General features: G+C 37.6%; 1 protein-coding gene across 3 annotated transcripts in view; it reads right to left on the bottom strand.

The window, feature by feature from the left end:
• The window catches only part of PPP1R12A (protein phosphatase 1 regulatory subunit 12A), a 133,209-nt gene that overhangs the window by 60,854 nt on the left and 52,459 nt on the right, over positions 1–19,896 (bottom strand). For all 3 annotated transcript variants that reach the window (XM_056114687.1, XM_056114696.1, XM_056114677.1), the window contains exons 3-5: positions 15,406–15,524; positions 8,480–8,639; positions 3,488–3,632 (exon numbers count right to left, since the gene is read on the bottom strand). In XM_056114687.1, the coding sequence (XP_055970662.1) occupies positions 3,488–3,632; positions 8,480–8,639; positions 15,406–15,524 (424 nt within the window). The remainder of the gene's footprint in view (positions 1–3,487; positions 3,633–8,479; positions 8,640–15,405; positions 15,525–19,896) is intronic.

Consider the following 19,896-nt stretch of genomic DNA (forward strand, 5'->3'; position numbering starts at 1 on the left):
TAAAATTAACGAACTCAGCAGCAAGGATGTGGTAAAAAAGGAACTCTTATTTCTAGTGGGAATGTTGTCAGGTTAAACCCCTCTGGAAAACAGTGTGTAGAGCCGTCAGTGATCTTAGAACTGAGTTACCCTTAGGACCCAGCAATTGCACTATTGGGCACCTATCTATCCCTAGGATAGAAAACATTCATTCAAAAAGACATACACACACCATTATTCACTGCAGCATTTAATACAACTAAGACTAGGTATCCAATGACAGATGAGTGGGTTACGTAGATGGGTATACAGATGGAATACCATGCAGCTGTGAGGAAGACAAAATCAGGCAATTTGCTACTACTTGGTTGAAACTGGAAGATATCATGTTGAGTGAAGTAAGCCAGAAGAAAAACAAATAAAGGATGATCTCACTAATGATTCAAGTGAGAAAATGTAATGTAGTCAGGAGGGATATCTAGATCAACCTTGATCCCAGACTACGAGGAGGAGGAGAGTAAAGGAGAGAATCAAGGGGGGAAGGAAGAAGAGAAAGAGAAATGAGGGAGCAAGAGTCAAGGGCCTTGGGGGGCTGAAGCGATAGCACAGCGGGTAGCATGTTTTGCCTTGCACATGGCAGACCTGGGTTCAATTCTCAGCATCCCATATGGTCCCCAAGTACCACCAGGAGTAATTCCCTGGTGCAGAGCCAGGAGTAACCCCTGAGCATTGCTGAGGGTGACCCAAAAAGAAAAAAAAAAAGAAAGAAAAAAAAAAAAGAATCAAGGGCCTTGGTTAAATGAGTGATGTGTGAAAGTGGTAAACCTATATAACATATCCAAACCCCAGACTAAACAACACTGAAAACTGAGATCTAACCTACAATCATACAGAACTTTAAATGTGCCTGTCAATGTGGAAGTGTGGAGGCAGTGAGGTGGGGAACACGGGCATACCAATGAAGGGGAAACTGACACGGGTGGAGGGACTGGAGCTGAAATATTATATGCCTAAAACTCAACTATAAGTAACTTTATAATTCATGGTTCTTTAAGTAAAACTAGTATTTTAAATTATGGAACTCAGCATACCTTCCTTAAGAAAACCACTCTTCAGCAAACCCTGAATACAGTGACATAGGATTGTTAAATGGCAGCATTACCATATGAATCGAATTACAAGCTTTATAATTCTAAGAAAACATGTAAGGCACAATTCTCTTTAGACAGTATAATGATCACTTAAGTGATGAAATGTAGGGCTAAAATATTAAAACCGGATGACAAAAGGAACTGATACTACTGGCACATAGAAATGAAAAAAGACAAGGCAAATGATTTTATCTACAGTCTTTTGAGAGTATGATTATGAACAGTATGATACAGGAATTAGACATCTTTATACTTTACTTTTATAAAGTAGAATACTTTATAAAATAATTCCCCCCAAATACTATACAGCATTTTGAGAAAACCAAACTGGAGATAAAGCATAGGGGAAGAATACATATGTCTTGCATATATGAAGTCCTAGAGTTCAATCCCCAGAAATCCCTCAATGATTTCCCCCAGATTTTTTCTTCTAGTCCTTTATCTGGAGACCAGTATCATAGAACGAACCAATTATCTGGAATGAACCGAGTTCAGAAAAAGCACTTACCTATGAGCAAATCTTGGGCATACAGTATTATTTTTCTCTTCCCTTAGCAGTTCCTCAATCAGAAACTATAGTTACTAAATAACATACCAGTAACCACAAAAAGCACACAATAAAGATGGCCTGATTCAAATAAAACTGAGATCATTTAAGGGACCAATGTTAAGAATCATCTCTCTATGAAATGGATAAGGAATATTCAATGGAATTCAAGGGTATATAATTTCACTAGAGGAAGCATGTTTTGAAGTTCTGCAAAGATGTCTTGCCATCATCTACCACCGACAACATGGAGTGGACTGGACTAGTACAAATACTGATGATTTTGGCAATTGACCTGCTGGCACTTAATAGAAAAATTCTGATCTGGTAAAAAAATAAAATATACTGAATCTGTTCATGATTTTGTGAAAATCATTTGCTCCTTCTTTCCTTCTCCCTAACTGGATGAAGCCAGTAAGTGACTGACCTCACATTAACTTTTCTCATATGAAACATTAGGGTATTAAATATTGCATCATGTTTTTATAAGGCTTCAAAATTTTACTATTCTAACCAGCAATCTCACCTAAACTAATCAAGCTACTAAGAATATCTGCTAAAGAAAACTGGAAACATACTCTCATTGTTCCAACTCATAAATACAATAGGAGGTTTTTATGAATGAGAACACATTTTTCTATGTATTTTCAACTCATAAATACAATGATGAGTTTTTTATTTTTTAAAATTATTTATTTATTAAATTGTTATTAGTGAAACATCATGAGGTACAGCTGTAGACTCACAAATTTTTGTGCTTGGGTTTCAATTATACAATGCAATCATTGTATAACTAAATACCCATCCCTCCCAGTGCCCATTCTCCACCACCAATGATCCCAGAATCCCTCCCACCGCACCTCTGTGGCACGGCATTCCCTTTTGTTCTCTCTCTCCTTTTGGGTGCTGTGGTTTGCAAAAGAGGCATTCAGTGGCAATCATGTCCGGTCTATAGTCTACTTTCAGCACGCATCTCTCATCTTGGGAGGATCCTCCCAACATCCTTTTCTTGGTGCTCCCTTCTCTATCTGAGCTGCCTTTTCCCGTAGCATGTGCAGCTCGCCTCCAAGCCATGGAGTAAACCTTCTGGTACTTATCTTGGCTATTCTCGGGTGTTAGTCTCCTATTTTATGTTACTTTATGTTACTTTATGTTCCCCAGATGAATGCAATCTTTCTATGTCTGTCCCTCTCTTTCTGACTCATTTCACTTAGCATACTTTCCATGTAGTACCACTTGTATGCAAATTTCATGACTTCATCTTTTCTAACAGCTGCATAGCACTCCATTGTGTAGATGTACCAAAGTTTCTTTAACCAGTCATCTGTTCTCGGGCTCTCAGGGTTTTTTTTCCCTGATTTTGGCTATTGTGATCAGTGCAGCAATGAACATAGAAGTGCAGATGTCATTTTGATTTTACGTTTTTGCCTCTCCGGGATATATTCCCAAGAGTGGTATTGTTGGGTCAAATGGGAGCTCAATTTCTAATTTTTTTAAGAATACAATGATGAGTTTCAACTCATAAATACAACTTCTTAGCAGTTAAATTATTGCCACAGGAACACAGAATTTTCAAATTTCTAAGAATATAATATCATGGAAATACCCAAATTGAATATATGTAAAGAAAAAAAGATTTTCGAAAGAAAAATTCTTTGCAGAACAAGGCCAAACTCAATTATGTGAAAAACAGCTTATTAAAAGCCAACTGACAAAATAAACAGAATTATATAATTTATATTCCTCTAAGAGTTAAAATGCACTATATTTTAAAAATGTAAGCCATCAAAACACATTTAATAAAACCTACCACTTTGTTGACCATCTCCATATCACAAAGATTATCCACTAAGATTCTACAGGCTTCTTCTTTACCCCAATGAGCTGCAGCATGAAGAGGTGTCCAGCCATCATAATCTTTAATATTAACATCATAGCCTGCCTGTATTAAAAGTCTAAAGAAATTATCATAAATTAGATAAATGATTTTAAATTTCATAATGAATAAACAATACAATAGCTTTTATACCATGCATGTTAACGAAAGTTTGCCATATGTTTAATTTCATAGTTCAACTCTTCCCTCCCCTCAATTAATTTATTGGGGCAAAGGATGTAAATCTCAGAAAACACAAAGAGTATCTTGAGTCGCTGCTACAACACATTCAGCTTGAATCCTTCATGATTTTAAAGTCTTATGGTTTGGTATGCCAGATTAATTCCTGTTAATGTGATCTGCAACTGTAAATTTCACAGCAAAGCCTACAATTTTTTAATGCAAGATAAAAAGAAAATCCCCTACTACTTGTACGTTAAACAGACTAACTGCATGGAATGTCTTCAGGTATTCTCATGAAATAGCACACTAGGTTAAATGTATTCTAAAAGTATTCTGAAATCAAACAAGCTTAATTTATAGTGTTTTTATTATTCTGCAGCTCAGGAACTGGTTTATGAAAAACTTCAAGAGTCTTTATGATATAGCATGGAAAAATTTTCTTATGAAACAACAATCTGTTAGGAACAAAACAAAGCAAAACAAGTATTTTCAGAGGTTGAGGCTACTTTCTGCAGCAATAAAACAGCAAATATTCTCATCATCAACAAAGCTGGAAAACAGTAATACATTATAATACAATGCAGAACTGCATGAATTGTTAGTATGCCCTTTTGTGTACTGATATCACTTTAAATTTTAAACATTAAATATTAGAGAGCAAGTAATGGGCCTATAAATTGCATAGCATAGCTCCACACACACAGCTCATAAAATCTGTTTGACCTTTACCTTACTTTCGAAGATGCTGAGCTTGAGAAAGGCTTCCTTTAACCTACAGGAGGTGGTAGTAATAACTAATATATAACCCTCCATTGCTTTAAGTTTCAAAACTGATCCCTATGTCTGAACAAAGTATTTCCAATTCTTGTTATGTAAGAGCTCATATAAGAACTTGCTAAACAATATTCCTCAGTTCCACCCATTTCTGTGGGCCCTGTCATTCTGTATTTTTATTAAGTCCCCCATGCCATTTTTATTTCACTCTCACCTAACTGCACACCAATATTCTAAGTCAGAAGTTAAAAAATAACCCTGGTTTAGACAAACTGCCTTACAAAAGAATAGTTACAAGTTCAAATCCTGGGTGTCACCATGAACGTTCAATGCTGGTCAAGTTTTGCTGTGCATGGTCCCTGGTTATGCAAATGATTTGTGGCTGCATCACAGTCAGATGTGTTCAGGTACCAGGAAGGGCTTTGATTCCCAGCAAGTATCACAACTAAAAAGATAGGAGCGTGTCATGACCAGAAAGTGTGACTACTGACAATCACGTGTGAGAGGACTGCAGCAATCCTTGGTGAGCAACACAGTTGTACCTAATGTGCCACAATTAGTGTGTAACCTCAGGGGAGTTCATGCATGTGCAAGCACTGCGAATTTTTAAAAAAGAGCACAATCTTGGCAGATTCTGTGGTCAAGTGTGCAAACACTGAAACCCAATGTGCACCCTCCACTGATGTCTACAGCTGAAGAGAGAAATGTGAGCACTCCAGGGGTGCTCTGTGCATAACAAGACGGAGAAAGAGAAGGGGGGAAATAACAGCTAACAGATTTTAGACAAAAGATTTAAGTTTAAAAATAATGTCCCATACGGAAGAAATAGCTCAATGGATTGAAATGCTGTGCCCCTCATGGGCCTCTGAGTAAAGTTAGGAGTAGTGCCCTGAGCTTCGCTGCATGTAGGTAGCACCAAACCAAAACCTACGAAGACTATTAATATTATCAGAAATGATCACTACAATACTAGAATCTAATGAAAAAAATATAACCCCATTAGAATGTATAAACTGTAATGTTAAATATCTTAAGCAACAATAATTTATCAATACTTGGGTCTGTACAGAGGAAAGAAAGGAAGGCAGGTGCATTTTCCCCTTACATAATATCACTGTACCCAGAGACAAGGTCTAAGATAGAGATAAAAAGAGCATACCGAGCAAAGAGTATCAACATCATCCAAACCTGAAGGACTTTCACGTGCTGTCGCTAACTGGGAAGTACAAAAGGTAAAACAACTGGCTATCTACAAACTCTCCTACTGCTGATTTTTTGTCAATTTCTCCTTTCCAGCGACAACCATCTACTAACTGGGTTACTGAATCAACCAAAATCTGAATCCTTACAGAGATTTTGTGTAAATAAATAAGCAAACACAAGTAAAAATAAGTTTTAACAGACATAAATAATGCATGAGGTACCTGATTTTGACAATATACCCATTCTTGAGTTCTTTCTGCTCTGAACACTTTTCAGCATTTTTGGTTGTTGGCTTTTTCTTAGGGCCACACCTGGCAGTGCTGGGGGCTGGCTACTCCTGGCTTGTTGTTCAGGGGTCATGCCCATCATTGTTTGGGACCATGTCGTGCTGGGAAATCCAACCTGGGTGTCCTGCCTGCAAATCACGTACTCTAGCCCTTTTCGCTACTGCTCCAGCTCCATATGCTGTGTTTTCATTATTAGAGTATTTCTGTGAAAGAATATAGCTTAATTCATTCAACCATTCTCCTACTATAGTAATAGTCAGCACATAGGCACAAACCTTATTTCCTATGTGAGAATATGTTTAAAAAAAATCCTGAAGGTAGAATGGCTAAGACAAATAACTGTTTCTTTGACAGAATTTGCGGAATGATCATTAAGACCGCATTAGTTATTTTCCCCAATTTTGCCAATATAGAATGCCAAATATTTTGGTTTTGGTATTATAGTAAAAATAATGGTAAGTCATTATATCTTTATCTGCACTTACAAATGACACTGAGCTTTTTGGAATACAGCAATAACAACAACAACAACAACAAAACGATTAGGGGTCTTATACTTGTTCCAAAAATTGAAAGGAATTTTCCTCCAAGCTAAACAGATGGTGAATGGAGATATACAGATAGAAGAGCAAGCATTAAGACATCAGCAGAGAATTCTATGTAGGGTGTGCGTACGCGTCCACACACACACACGTGTGTGTGTTTGTGTGTGTGTGTGTGTGTGTGTGTGTGTGCATGCGTGGGGAGAGAGGGGGCGGGAATACATAATGTATATGCCTGTGGAGCTATGCATTTTAAGCTTAGTTTTAAAGGAGTCAGTGATTACAAGACAGTCTTACACACTAATCTAAAGAATTTAAAAAACCTAAATAACCTAACTACAATACCTGAAAACAGGCTAGAAATCTGTATTACAGAGCACTCTAGTTTTCTGAAAACAAGAATTCTAAGACACTGTTTATCTAAGCATATGAAATATTAAAAAAAATTATTACTTTTTAGGATGAGTAAGGAGAGGCTGCTAAAATCTCAGGACTGGAAGGAATAGAAACAGTATTTGTGGCCGCTCGAGTAAATCGACTAACAATGGGATTACAGTGATACTTTTTAATGTCACTGGCATCAAAATTCATTTCATAACTCACTTATGATGTCTGAAAATTTAATTAGTATTAGAGAAAAACAGATGGCAGATGGAGCACTGAAACATATCAAAAGTTAACTACTACTTTAGGAAAAGGTTTAAGTTTTTGAAGTAAGTGGGCCTGAAATTTGGAAACAACTGACTCATTTCAACCTCTTCACTGTGTTTACCAAAGAAAGGAAATGAGAAGGACTGACATTAAAAACTTAAAAAACAGAAATATAAAGGATGCAATAGATATTGCTAGAGGCTAATCTTTCTCTTTCACACAGATATAAAAAAAAACATGTCGAATCATTTTAAAAATTTAGCTACCAATACTTAGTGTTAATGAAGCAGGAAACATACAGTAAAAATTTATTTTGACTTAAATTATTCCAAGGAAATTTGCTGATCAATTCATTACCTCTAGTTTAAGTTGCCTAAGAATTGACATGTATTTATTTATTTTAAATCACAGTATACAGCTACAAAGTTGTTCATGATTGGATTTCAGTCATATAATGTTCCAAGCCCTCTTCCCTCCACCTCTCCACCCTCCTCTCTTTCTGTCCACCACCCCCTTTTGAGGCATATGCCGAAAGCTTATCAAGTATAAAGTTCAACACTCAGTTCTAGTCCAAAGTGATCAGTCCTAACTACTGTTGTCACACTGGTACCTTCTCTATCCTGTCCTTCTCCCCACACACATTTGTGGCAAGCTTGATATTTAATGTTAAGCTATTAACTCTATGAGTTTGTGTTCATGTAGTAAAAAGAAAAGTTTTAGATAAATCACATAAAACTAACTCATTTGGAATCGTGTTTTCAGAATCTGGTAACATGGCTGCACACATTTTCTTAGTCTTGTTAATAAGTAGCTAGTCTTGAAATCTGAAAATGACTGTAATAATTTATAAACTCAGAAGGTAACATATCATAGTTGTCTAGTACTTAAATTTAACCCCCAGGAAAAATCACAACTGAAGAAATTGCTGCAGGACGATAAAAACTTCAAAGTGAAAGAAGTAGCTTTAGAAATAAAGCAACTTATTTCTCTTCCTTCCTATCAACCAGGGGTGGGGAAAGTAGGGCCCATTAACCATATAAGGCATGCAATATCATGTAGTCTGGCCCTGGTATGTGAGAGGACAGACACATATGCTTCTGTCAGCTGCTCGCAATCTGTTTCCTGTACTGTATGGCATGTGTACACTGGTATAAATACCAAATGATTCTTGGCAGGAAAAAGGTTATCTACCCCTGCATTAAGTAACTTTTATAATGGCGTCATAAGAGTGACAATGATATACAGAAAACAACCCTCACTAGAAAAAAGGCAGTGAAAGTACTTACTTCAAAACTTCTGTGTAGCCTTTAGCAGCTGCAACATGAAGTGCTGTACCTCCAGATTTTGCATGTCTGACATCATTTATATGACCACTGTTTAGCCATTGTCTTGCATCTCTAAGCATTATTCGTTCTTCTTCTTTACGAGCTGCTTCTATATCAACACCTGATAAATTAAAAATAAGTTTTCATTTTACGGTAGAAAATGATCCTTATATGCTGGTGAATAAAATTATTTAAAATATTTCTAATTTAAATAAAAAATGGAATACAATTTTATTTTTGAAAAAGGGCTGCTTATAAGCTGTTAGGAAAAATGAAGTCATGAAATTTGCCTATAAATAGATGGACATGGAGAGTATTATGCTGAGTGAAATGAGTCAGGAGGATAGGGACAGATATAGAATGATTGCACTCATTTGTGGTATATAATATATATATGTGTATATATATATATATATATATATATATTAGAAGACCAATGTCCATGGCCAGGGAAAACAGGGGCTAGGGGGACTGGTCAATGGTTGGAACTAACCACAAGTGTGTGGGGGGTGGAGGGCAGGTAAGATAAAGAAGAAACCAGTATGACAATAATAGCTGGGAATGATCACGCTGGACAAGATCTGAGTGTTAAAAGTTGGTAGAAGGATATTCTTGATAACCTTTCAGTATCAATACTGCAAAACACAATGCCCAAAATAGGGGAAGGGGGGGGGGCTGGAGGTGGGGGCTGGGAGTTTTAGGAGGAAACCTGGGGACAACTGTGCTGGGAACTGTACACTGGCGGAGGGATGGGTGCTGGAATACTGTATGGCTGAAATCTAATCATGATCAGCTTTGTAAGGGTCTATCTCACAGTGATTCAATAAAAAAGAAAACAAAATTAAAAACAAAGAAAAAGGGCTGCTTATAATAAGCTGGTTAAAAAAGAAAATGTGAGAATACTGTAGCTGTTTCATTAGCCTTCTTTACAAATATATTTTCTGTTTGAGGTTTTGCGGCCACACCTGGCAGTGCTTGGGGATCACTCCTGATGGGGCTCAGCGGGCCCTATGTGGTGTCTGGGAATGAACCTTGGTTAAGAGCATGCAAGGCAAGTGCTTTCCCACTTACTATCTCTCCGGCCCATCTACCGATTATTTTCATCTCACACTATTATTTTCACTTTCTTTTCACCTTTTCAATTGTTTGCAACCATACACAGCAGCAGTCAGAGCCTATTCCCCGTTCTGTGCTTAAGATTAACTCCCTGGCTAAAGTCAGGGGGCCATATGCCATGCAGCAGATTTGAACATGGCTGGTGCATTCAAGGAAAAGCCTGACCTCCTATACTCTCTCTGGTCTCACTTTGTACCTTGTTTTTACATTTAAGTTTTCTGTTTGAAGCTTAAAAAAAAAAAGTCACCTCCCAAAGAACATCAACCTCTGAATTTACAAAAAAAAAAAATTCTTGGGGTTAGAGAGACAGTACAAGGGGAAATGTAGGTTACCTTGATGCAGTCAACCCGGATTTGATCCCCTGCATAGCATATAGTTCCCTGGGCACAAGGGGTCACTCCTGAGCACACAGCAGAATATTGGCCAACTCTCTACCCCACCCAGAAGTTTCCAAACCAATCTTATATAACTGAACCTCAAATTTCTATCTACTTACATGATTAGTTTTCTAAAATCTAGCCTAATAGATGTTTATTGAACATTTCAACTCAGAGATCCACTCTTTATCTGATTATCAATGTAAAACTTAATTTAAAACTCATAGAACATTGGTACCATTAGTTTAAGTTCAATACTTTTAACAATTTACAAAGACATTTGTTCTTTTAAAAGCATTAAGTACTGTCCCCAGTTGAGATGATGAGGAAAACATAAAGAGGAATGGGACATTCTAGATTTTATTTTCAATAACCTCAACAAACCAACAAAAACATTGCAATAATGACCCTCATGTTGCCTTATGGCTTCAACTGCTGGTCACTTAAAAAACAATAAACACTGTACTGAACTTAAAATATTTTATTCTCGAAATCTATAGATTTATTAAAGGTAAAAATGCTGTGTCTTTTCGCTTGTACCTACACTGTGTGAAAAAGCAAAAAGAATCAGTAAAATGTTTACTACATGAACACTGAGTAAACTGCATACATATATATGCATACACAAAACTCATAGCTAAAATGCCTCCTGTAATTTCCATATATCCAACCAATTGCACTGTCATAAGTTTTTCATATATTTATTCATTTATTTTGTTCTGTGTACTAGATGTCAGGTGCTTTATTCATGCTATGAGCATAAAAGTTAACTTACTATTATATAGTAGAAGATGGTACCTCTGTGAAGAAAAATAAAATACGGCAAAAGGAACACAGGGTGGTAAGATGTGCTATGCTTTATGTTTATAAGAAACAGTTATCTTTGAAGAGGTGACTATGAGCAAACAATAGAGAAACTGCCATAATTCTGACCAAAGTTCAGGGAGAAAGACTAGTACGGAGAAAGACTGAGTTCATAGAAGCCTAGTTGGAATGCTCGTCTTCAGAAGAATGCAAAACTGTCCTATAAAGTAGTGAGGCAAAATAGAAGGGTGACAAAAACTGACTTAATTTAAGGCATCAGTTAAACTCAAAAATTAGTTGAAACTGAGGCTATCTATTTAGAGGCTAGAAGAGATAAGATGACCTAGGCAAGAGATATTATTAACTTGAAAAAGGGTGGTATCGATGAAGTAGAAAGATGAGGTTCTTCAAAGCAACCAACAAAATTTGCTCAAGTTTAGATGTAAAAGAAAAAGGGAAGTTAAAGGATGAATCACAGGTTTTTAGCTTGAGCAACTGGAAAAGTTAAAATTTCAACTCTGGAAATGTGAAGTTTGAGATTCCCTAATAAAACATTAAGCTGGAGGTATCAAGTGTTTATCTGAGCCTGAAGAACAAAGAAGAGATCAAGACTAGGGAAAAATATACTGTGGTCAGCTCAATCTCAATGCTAAAATGTTAATGGCACTTCTCTCCATCAGTGTGGTTTCCTGTCTATCTTGTGTTGTCGATACTATACCCATTCACCTGGAAGTCCCTCACAGTCCTTCCCTTGACTGAGTCCTAGACCTTACACACTTAAAGCCAGATTGGAGTTGCCATCTTCCAGACTGTCCTCTTGAACGTCTCTTATACTGTTTTCTTATGTCTCTTACTCTGAAGTGAATATTAATGACCGTTAACTCACTTAGTTTCACTCCCTTCATCAGGTATCTATCACTACCAGACTCATTTTTCCATAACAAAGATGCTCATCAAAACGAAATAAAGTTTAAGTCTTAAAAAAAAAAAAACCACCTCAAGTCAGGATAGGAAATACTGAAGATCACAAACAAATCTGATGGGGACAGTCTTTTCTGGAGTATGAAACAATCAGTGTTAATATTAAGATAATACCTTTGGGGCCAGGGAGATAGTACAGTGGGCAGGATATTTGCCTTGCATGTGGCCCACCTGGGTTTCAAGCCCTGACATCCCATATGTGGTTCGCTGAGTACTACCAGGAATAATTCCTGAGTGCAGAGCCAGGAGCACTGCTGGGTGTTACTCAAAAAACCCAAAAAGAAAAAAGAAAAAGAAAATGATGCTTATTTCTAGGTTAAAGTGTTAACATAGATGAAAACAAAGTAAAGGGAGTAAAGAAAAAAAATATAATCATAGAATCAGTATAATTTACTGTTGGAAACAATTTTTTCCATGATTTAGTCTCAGTGCATTTTTCAGCCTGTAATTTTTCCTATAACATCACTCAATGTTCTAACTCCATCTCCACATAGGTCCCAAATTCATCGTGTGTTGGGAAATTATAACCCTTTATGTCTGTTTAGCAAATCCAAGAGAAGATTAGTCAGCCCAGCTGAGGCTCAATTTCACATCAAAACTGAAAAACATTTCTTTAATCCCAAGATTAAATACAGGTAAGTCATTTTCAAAAGCAGAAATTGTATTATCAAAACACTGAAACTCTTATAATTTTTCATACAGACTTGACAAAAATAAACATGTAAAGAATAAAACATATTATGATCATTTTTGTTTACATGGGGGGGGTACACACAGCAGTTGTAAGGACTCATTCCTAGTTCTGTGCTCAGTAAACTCCATGAGGTGCCACAGACTGAACCAGGGCGTGCCGCATGCAAGCCAACGGCCTAACCCCTGCACTAACTCTCTAGCCCCTATCTTTGCTATTTTAAACATCCTGATTTTTTTGTCCTTTGTCTTTTACTACTCTGACTGGAAATTAAAAACCGAAACCAGAAACAACTATTGCTTACTTCTGGGTTTATCCAGTCTCATGCTAACTTTACTTATTTATGACTTTGCCCCACACCTGGCACTGCTTCGTGGGTCATTCCTGGTGCTGTGGAATGGAGCATGTGGGAACTGACCTTGAGTCTGCTGAACACAAGCATGACTCCAGCCTGCCCTCTGTCACCTGTAATTACAAAACTATTACATTCTTCCCCTTCTGATTGTGCCTTACATTAATTTTGCATTTATCATTATTACTATTATTATAATTTTGTTTTGGGGCCATCTCCAATGGTGTTCAGAGCTTAATACAGGATCTGCACTCAGGAATCACTTCTGGCTGGGCACAGGGGACCATATGGAGTGCCTGGGATTGAACTGGAATTGATAGCACAGAAGGCAAGTGCCCTATTCACTGTACCATCACTCAGGCCCTCAAAACCCTTAAGCTTAATGTTAATATAGATATATAAACAAAAATTTCTGTATTAGAAAAAAAAACAACATAAAACAACACTGTTGGGACAGAAGTCATAGTACAATGCATAGGGCTGATCTAGGCTTAATTCTGAGCCTTGCCAGGAATGATCCCTGAGTGAAGCCAGGAGTGAGGCCCAAGCACTGCCAAGTGTGATTCTACACAAAATAAGACACAACCAAAAAAAAGAACTATTTTTTTAGAATAGTTTTTTTTTTTTTGGGGGGGGGGGGGAGCAGTGGAGAGTGGGGTTAGGACTTTCTAGCCCATACCCAGTGGCACACTGGGCTTATTCCTGGCTCCCTGCTTAGGCTGCGGTGCCAGCAATGGAACCAGAGTCAGCCACATGGCAAGGCAAGCACACAGCACCTCGACTATCTCTCCAACTTTCTTTCTCCTCTATTACCTCTCTGGCCTTCTTTTACTTTTAAAAATAAAAAAAAAAAATGGTTACGAGTTCTAACAGACTCTGGTTGACTTCATTAATTAAAAAAATGAAGGCTGAAGCCCAGAGAGATAGTAGAGTGGAGGGGGCACTCCCCATGCATGTGGCGGATCCAGGTTCAACCCCTGGCATCCCAAATGGCTCCCTGAGCCCGCTCCCTCCCCCAGTGTGCCTTAAAAATGTACTTTTGGTGTGTGTCTCGGGGTGGGGTGGGGGTTGCTGAGGGAAGTTGGGTCATACCCAGTAATGCTCAGGAACCACTCCAGTCTGTGCTCAGGAGTTATTCCTGGTGGTGCTGAGGATAAAACTATGGTGGGACAAATGCAAAGTAAGCGACTTACCCCTTGTCCTACCTCTCAGGCCACAACGCCTATTTTTTAATTTCAGTGCTCTGACTACTGGTTGAGAAAACCGTAATTTCTTTGATTAATATATAATGGGTTAAGAATATAGATGCTGAATTTAGATTGGGAGGTTTCAACCCTGATCTGCCACTTACTAATAACTATAAATCTTGGGCAAATCTATGCTAATAATTTATGCAACGTATTTACAGATACGTAAGAATGATAGAATGTACTACTACTAAAGAGTCCCTGTGAAGATTAAATTATGTGTTTAGAAATTAGAAGCAACAATGTGTGAACTACTGTTATCAGTTAAAAAATCTATCATTTTGCTTCTCTTTTTTTGCTTTATGGTCTGTCAGAAAGAACATTTTACAATGCATTTAGCTATTCCATAATCCATGTACTGTAATAGTAAGGATTTTAAACAAAAGATACTAACAAAATTTAGTATGATACAACACCTGACATGTGTCAGTACTCAAAAAGCATGATGAATATATTAAAATGTAAACACATACTTAGGAAGGAAAGATAATACAAAATATATACAAAATCAAAGTTCTCATCACTTCATCTACTGAACTTCTGCCCTTGCTACTCTTGTATATCTGCCCCTCACATTCTATAGTCTCTTTTCAAGAAAAGTCACAAAGGAACTTTCCTAAAAGTCAGTTAGATTATATCCTTCCTCTACCTCATTCCCATATTAGCACTCCTTTTCGCCCAGCTTTAATGGCACATTCACCCAGATTTAATGTCCACAAACCTTCTGGAACAAGGTGCCTTGTCTTTCTAGCCGCCTCATTTTCCTGCCTGCCTCCCATCACAGCAGTCGGCTTGTTCTTTTTCTCAATACTTCTGGTACTCTCCTAACTCACCCCTGTGGCTTTTAGCTGGACTTCCCCAAATCCACAGGATTTATACTCTCAGCTCATTTAGTCTTAACTGTTACCCGATCGGCAGGAAATAATTTGTTTTGTTTTTGAGCTATACTCAGCTGTACTCAGAATTTAATTCTGGCTCTCTGCTCAGGAATCAGTCCTTGGAGGGCTCAGGGGATGATATCAGGTACCGGGAATCAAACCAGGGTCCATCCTATACAAGGCAAGACCTGATTCACTGCATTTCTCTGGCCCAAAGAAAATAGTTTTTATGCTGGTTTTATCACTTATGATCGTTCTTATAGTATTAGGAAAGTACCTTTGTGAAATATACTACATATATTTTCATAAATATATGTAGTTTCGATTTTTTTCTCACACAAGTTTTCTCAAAGTCAACAATTATTTTACTGAAGAAGTCTGGTACCAGGTACTTTCTAAAACAGTTCAAACCCTTTTTCATTTAAGTTGCTTTTGTATTACCTTGCCGATTAATTTCATTTTGAAGTAGCTCTTCCATTGCCTCCTCCTCAGCAATATCTAAAGGAGTGTCCCCTTCACTGTTAACTGCTCCTACATGTGCTCCCTGGCCAATCAGAAACCTGTAAAAATCAAAGGGAAGACATTTAAGCAAATATATTATGACTAAAACAAGATTAAATACATTGCTATGTAAAAGCAGCAACAAAAACCAAGGACAGTATATGAATTTTTAAAAAATTTAAAAAAAAATTAAAAAAAGACTACCATACAGCAGTTAGGGTGTATGCCCAGTATATACCTGACCTGGGTTCTGTTCCTAGAACCATATGGTCCCCCAAAGCATTGCTTGGGAGGCTCAGGTACCCACAGCACTGCAGACCAAAGCAGCAGAGAATGTCTGGGTCCTTGTACTGAACTACTGAACTGGTTAGCAAACATGGCCAGAGAGGAACCCAGGCCACCTGAACACTGCATCAGAGACCCCCTGCCGAAACAAAGACAGAACAAAACTACCTACCATAGAGAGTCAGGTATATAGCTCAGTAGTCAAGCAAAAGCACTTCTTGCATGTGTGAGGTTGTGACTTCAACTCCTCACACTGCAATTACAACCACGACCACCACAGCCACAACACCAGCAAAATAAATCTAAAAACCTATCACCAAGAATTCTTTTTCTTGCTAATTTTTATTTCACATCGCTATGATGTACACCCTGCTTTACTAATACAAAAATATTTCTAATAATAAATATCACTTAATTATTTCAGATGACTTCTACTAAGATTTTTCATTGTCTCCATATTGGCTGGTTTCCTAACTGATCTCCATTCAACCAGTCTCACGCTATTGCAATATTTCTAAAAATTTTGTTCAATAATCAAAGTATTCAGACAGGAAAGGTTATAAATCTTTTCCATTGTCAGCTACATCATCTGCCAGTCACATAGCTAACATGACTTAAGTTATGTTAATTCCTCACCTGAAAATCCATGAATGGATCATCATAATCATATTATGAAAAAACTTATTCGGTCAAGGTTTTGCTTTCTTTTTCAATTTTATTCCTTTTACTCTGGCCCACACATCACACTCTAGCAATACAGAACTGCATATAGTTTCAAGCTCTTTTGGTCGTATGTAAACAACTGGGTGTTTTTCTTTGTCTTGTTTACATTATAAAATTAGTTGGGGGTATCCACTGTATACCCCTACTGTGATAATTCCCTTTCCAGAGATACACATTCTCACCTGGCAAACATCTTTTTTAGTACCTTGCTGTGATCTTATGTACAGGTAAATATATAATCATTTTTATATGCTACTGTAAATAATGGTTTAGGGTGTGGATCAAGTAAAATAGAGTACATGCTTTGCATGTTTGAGAGCCTGTTTGGTACTTGGCAATGCATGCACATCTCCCTTGGTATGATAAATCTGAGAATTCAATCACCAAGCCCTCACTGGAGAGACGAGGAGGCAATCACTAGAAGAGGTGCCAAAAAAAAAAAAAAAGAGGTACTACTTTAAATGCACTGGAACACCACAGTGCATTTTATAATATTCTCAGTTCATTTCTGTATTATTCTCTTGTAATAATAGTTGAAAATACTCCACAGTTTGGAAAGAACAAACCATGTATTTAATACGATCCTCTTAATATATTCTTAAAATGTACACCTGAAAAAAAAATGTACACCTAACATTATTAATCCTCGAAAATTTTCCTAACATGATGGAAATAACAAATCTTGTATTTCCTGATTACATACTAGTTAGAAAGTCTGATGCATACTAGTAATTATAGTTTCCCTTTTGTGCCATTCTTTTCTTGGAATAACTTGTTTATACCTCTAATTTCTAATGTGCTCGCTCATTAGTTCAAAACTTGAGCATTGTCAGGGACTCAATACTTATGCCTCATTTCACCGAAAACAAAATACACCTCAGGTTGAAACCCTAACTTCTAATACAATGGATTTAAGATTTGGGTGGCCATTGAGTTCAGATGCAATCGTAAAGGAAGGGATTATTATTCTTTGTAAGCAGAGGTAGACAGAACAGAAGCCAGAGTAATAGTAAAGTGGGTAGGGTACTCGCCTTGCACTCAGCTGATCGGGGTTTTATCCCTGGAATCCCATATGGTCCCCTGAGCCTACCAGGAGATATCTCTGGGTGCAGAGTCAGCACTAAAAACTGACTGGGTGTAACCTTAAAACAACAACAAAAAAGAGGTAGAGAAAAGACAGCATAGTGTCTTTCTACTTAAGAGGACACAGTAATGCAGTCAGGTGTGAGCCCAGGAAGAGTCCCCATCAAAGAAAAAGTTAATAACCTTGACCCTCAACTCTCTAGTCTTGAAAACCGTAAGAAACAAATCCCTACTGTTTGAGCTAAGCATTCTCTGTAGGATAACACTCTTTTGTCCTTCCTTAGGTAGCTTAGGTTTATCAGGTCACACCCATCTAAGGACACTGAACTTGTCTTGTAAGCAATGTCCTTTCTGTGTGGACACAGGAAGACAGTTAATATTATGCTTTGTAACTTGGGAGTTGATTGACTCCGAATAATATTTACTCCTGGGCATCTGATTTCTTGACTCAGTTGCCCTTAGTTCCTAGCACCCCAAAAGCAGGGTCCCGACGAGGGACTGAATGGACCCAGGGCAAGCTGTGAGCTACCCTGGCATCGAAATGGGCCAGGCCAAAGAGCCACGATACTCAACTATAAGTTGAGGGCACGATCATGGACAAATGCTGTCATGATCCAAAAGTAAGTAACGACGAGACTAGGACCCTGCTGGAGCTAGGAAGATTAACCTGGCCTGAGGACGGCGGAATGTATAGTGAGATGTTCTCAGGAAGAACCAAACTAAATTTATATCTCTTACTGTGCTCATACAGAATGACATTGCTAGAAATATTAGAAGTAGATTTATTACAACTATTTAAGTAGATTACTGAGGGAAGAACACACCATTGTTGGGATCCCACCCTTGAGTGGATCTCCTAGTAATCTGGAGTAATCTCTGTAGATGAGATTTTATCCTTGAGTTAATCTCCTGGAGGAGTGGTCTTACCTCTCTTTGTTGATTTGTCAATATTCAACCCAACTTTATGTCACCGCCTTATGTGACTGCTATATAAACTAAGACGGTAGGCTCGGAAGAAGAGAGTCAGAAGCGAGAGAGCTCGGGCTCCAGAAATCCAGAGTCAGAGTCAGAAGGAGAGAGGTTCCAAGATTGGGGCCCAGGAGAGAAGGAGGCAGAGAAAGACAGGAGTGAAGAGGATTGGAATAAACTACTTTTGATATAGACCGGCCTGGCCCTCATTTCTTCTTCTGTCTGCCCTTGGCCAACAGCCATTCCGAGCCAGGCCACACACAGTGGCTCAAGAGCACCGAACGCAGGCGGTGAGACAGTGCCGTCCAGTGAGCCCGTGAACACACAACCTTCAGTGTGATAAGATTTTACAATTCTCTATTGACATAGAAGCCAAATCTAACTATGACAATTGCGTAGAACCTATCTAGCCCTGTACTATATACCAGGAATACCATGATAACAAAAACAAGGACTTTCTTCTTAAGAGTTTATAGTTTAGAACATAAAACTGATAATTCTATTATAGAAACATTTTGTTGTCTAGAATGAGTAAAAAAATTTGTTCCACATTATCAGAAAGGATTCCTTCTGATACACACAGATATACTGTTTTAAGTGTATTTTGTTCTGGAAGATAAATGTATATATTTCAAAAAGATCATCTCATCACAATACAAAATGCAAACTAACGAATGAGAATAAGGAGCTATGCAAAATTATAAAGAAATTATCCTGAAGCATAGCATTGATGGAAAACTACAAAAAAGTTTCCTTAGAGGAAAGAGTGTGTAACTCATCTATTAACAGATAAACTACAAACACTTCCCTCCACCCCAATATTGTCACTGCATTATAAATAATGTTTTGGGGCAAAAGATGTGGTTCAAGTCTTGCATGTTTGAGGGCCTAAGTGCCTGCATGACCCCCACACCACCCCACCTGCATCATCAGGTGTGGTCCCCACATCACAGTAATTCAGAAACAATGCTTTAAAAAAAAAATGACATAGAGAGGGAGAGGGAGGGAGGGGGAACTTTTTAATACAAACTTTTTACATTAAGTTTACTTTTAAATGTGTTATCAGACAACAAAAATGGATACGGTTATCAATCTTTAGCTTGATGTTTTAATTAATGTTGTCAACATCTCCCTTTCATTTTTCTGACCTTCATTGGATGTCTAACAAATTATAACTTAGAACAAATTTTTCTGTTCTAGACTTCTTAAAAAAAGATTAAACAATAATATTTAAGCACTACAAATAAATGCAGGAAAATGAGTGGAGGGCACTGACGTGGCTCAGCTTGATCTCTGGTACCACACACAAACACACACACTGAGGAGGAAGAAACTAGTGTTCCAATTGTGCTATGCACATGGGCTAAGAGA

This window comes from Sorex fumeus, unplaced genomic scaffold (assembly GCF_029834395.1).
Source record: "Sorex fumeus unplaced genomic scaffold, SorFum_2.1 ptg000003l, whole genome shotgun sequence".
In the NCBI taxonomy this organism is placed as follows: domain Eukaryota; kingdom Metazoa; phylum Chordata; class Mammalia; order Eulipotyphla; family Soricidae; genus Sorex; species Sorex fumeus.